Source organism: Vitis riparia, chromosome 12 (genome assembly GCF_004353265.1).
Source record: "Vitis riparia cultivar Riparia Gloire de Montpellier isolate 1030 chromosome 12, EGFV_Vit.rip_1.0, whole genome shotgun sequence".
Lineage (NCBI taxonomy): Eukaryota > Viridiplantae > Streptophyta > Magnoliopsida > Vitales > Vitaceae > Vitis > Vitis riparia.
The window spans coordinates 9,181,179-9,183,437 of NC_048442.1; the positions used below are offsets into that span (position 1 = coordinate 9,181,179).

The following is a 2,259-nucleotide window of genomic DNA, read 5'->3' on the forward strand; positions in this document are numbered from 1 at the left end:
AAAGTTTTCAACAAAAGTAAATTATCTACCTATTATACAAATTGATTAATTTTAACTTCAATTTTTTCACTTGACTTACACTTGAATTACAACTTGGCATCGTGAATTAAGAACCTATCTTCCCACAAAATTTGTCTCCTTTGTTTTTTTTTTTATAAATTTATTAAACAATAATAAGTAAGGAGTTGGTTGACTTTGTTAACCTACTGCCTGATGTCTAGTTCTGAAGCACTCTTAAGTGTCCCTCAAATCATTGGCTTATAACATCTATTTAACTCATTTTTAACTAAATCATATAGAGAGATAAATGGCTTCCATAACAACCAAGTAAAATGAAGAAAGTTGGATAAATTCTCAACTACACAAAGTCAAGCAAGTATTTGACTAAGCTGCCAACTTCAAGTGATGCTACAACTAGCAGCTCTTGTATAGAAAATTTTCACTGCAATGGTCCATCATTAAGTTGTTCTGTAGTTGGTTTAATCTGCTAATTATCACACTAATTACTTCCATGAATTAAATAAATAAACAAAACCAATAATTAAATCATTAATCCTTATTAAAAGACTAAGCGAAGTTATTTTTTCTTGAATGAGCATGATTGATTGAACCAAGTTAAAAGCTTGCTTATCTTCATATGTAAATTGTTCTTTCTTTAGGTAATTGAGCTAACTTGTGGCGTCAACGCTTGAGCTAGCTGCTTCAAGAATATATTACCTTAAATTGTTACACAAAAGCCATAAATACTTTTATTGCATTGATTGGCATACAGTTCTTCCTTTAATGAAAAAACAAACTTAAAACCAGTGGACATTTGCATATTCCTCAATCGAATTGAGGAGATTATTACATACTAAAGGAAAGAGAACAGGAAGAAGAGGAAGAACTCAAATCCAGCGATCAGCTTAAAGTCCAGTAGAGCCAATCAACTTGGTGAGCCCAAATGTAATACCCATAGCCATCCAACCTCCAACTAGAACCCTAGCACAAGACCGTGCCATGGGAGTCCTTCCAAGTGCTGCTCCTACCCCTCCAAACACCAACAGGGCCAAGCTTGACACAGCAATCACTACACCAAGCCTCACCTTGTGCTCCTTTATGAATGCAGCTGCCAGTAGTGGGACCACTGCCCCTACTGCAAATGCAAGGGCGGATGCTATAGCAGCCTGAAAAGGATTTGGCAGCTGCTCATCCTCAGGTTTTTCCTCATTCCCTGCACTGTTGGTTCCCTTCTCTCTTTTCATTTGAGCCACTTCTATGTCCAGCTGAGTATACACAGAGACAAACTCTCCTATTGCCATACTACAAGCTCCAGCAACTAGCCCAGCAAAACCAGCAAGAATCATGGCCATGACATCCCTCTTGACAGCTCCAACACCCATCATCAATGATGCAACAGAGACTAGTCCATCATTAGCCCCTAATATAGCAGCACGAAGCCATTGTCCCCTCTTAGCGAAGTTGAAATCCTCACCTTTTGGATCTTGGTGTTGTTCAATGGGCACAAAGTGATTCTCACGAACGGAAATTTCAATATTTTTATGTGACAGTTGATCGCCTCGTTCAAGGGAAGCCATGAAGGATGAAGGCAAAGGATAGCTATCACAAACAAAATGGAAAGAAGATGATTGCTTGTGGTTTACCATTGTCCCCATGGAGGGTATTTATAGGGCAGGATTTGCAGGTGCTGGTAGCCTAGGCAAGTGGCTGAAAAGAGGAAGATAGTAGGGAAGGCACAAGCTTCTCAAAGTTAGATTTTAAATTAATTTTAACAAAAGTATAGTTTCAAAATGTAAGGAAGTGCTATTTCTTCTAATACATGCTTTCTACCTTTTTAAGAAGAAAGAAAACATTTTCTTATTGTGATTAACTTGATTAACTTGTGACTGGGTTGGCGGAAGAGTGATGCTAGATTTACTCCTCTGGTTTGGTTCTCCAAATATAAATGTTCTTTGATTTTACAAAAATTGAGTCATTGAGTCTATCAAGGAAGCATTTCAAAGAGCAACATATTTACCTCAAAGGAAGTAACATTATCGAGAATTGAAGCAAAGCTAAATTTCTTTTCACGGACAAACCTAATGTAGAAATGATCAAAAATAAAATCTGCTTCCTACCCTTGTTCTCAACCTTTTCAATATTGGAATTGAATTGCTGAATTTTGGACTTCCCACTCATGAATATACATCTCATTCCCTGCATTCCATGAGAATGAAATTGTCTTGGCATCACATATGTAACTTCAAGACAATTTTAGAT

General features: G+C 37.0%; 1 protein-coding gene across 1 annotated transcript; it reads right to left on the reverse strand.

Annotated features, from left to right (window-relative positions):
• Window positions 1-723: 723 nt before the first annotated feature.
• Window positions 724-1,618, reverse strand: LOC117927196 (vacuolar iron transporter homolog 4-like). The gene has a single exon (XM_034846635.1). The coding sequence runs from the start codon at window positions 1,575-1,577 to the stop codon at window positions 906-908; it is 672 nt and encodes a 223-aa protein (XP_034702526.1). The 5' UTR covers window positions 1,578-1,618; the 3' UTR covers window positions 724-905.
• Window positions 1,619-2,259: the final 641 nt, after the last annotated feature.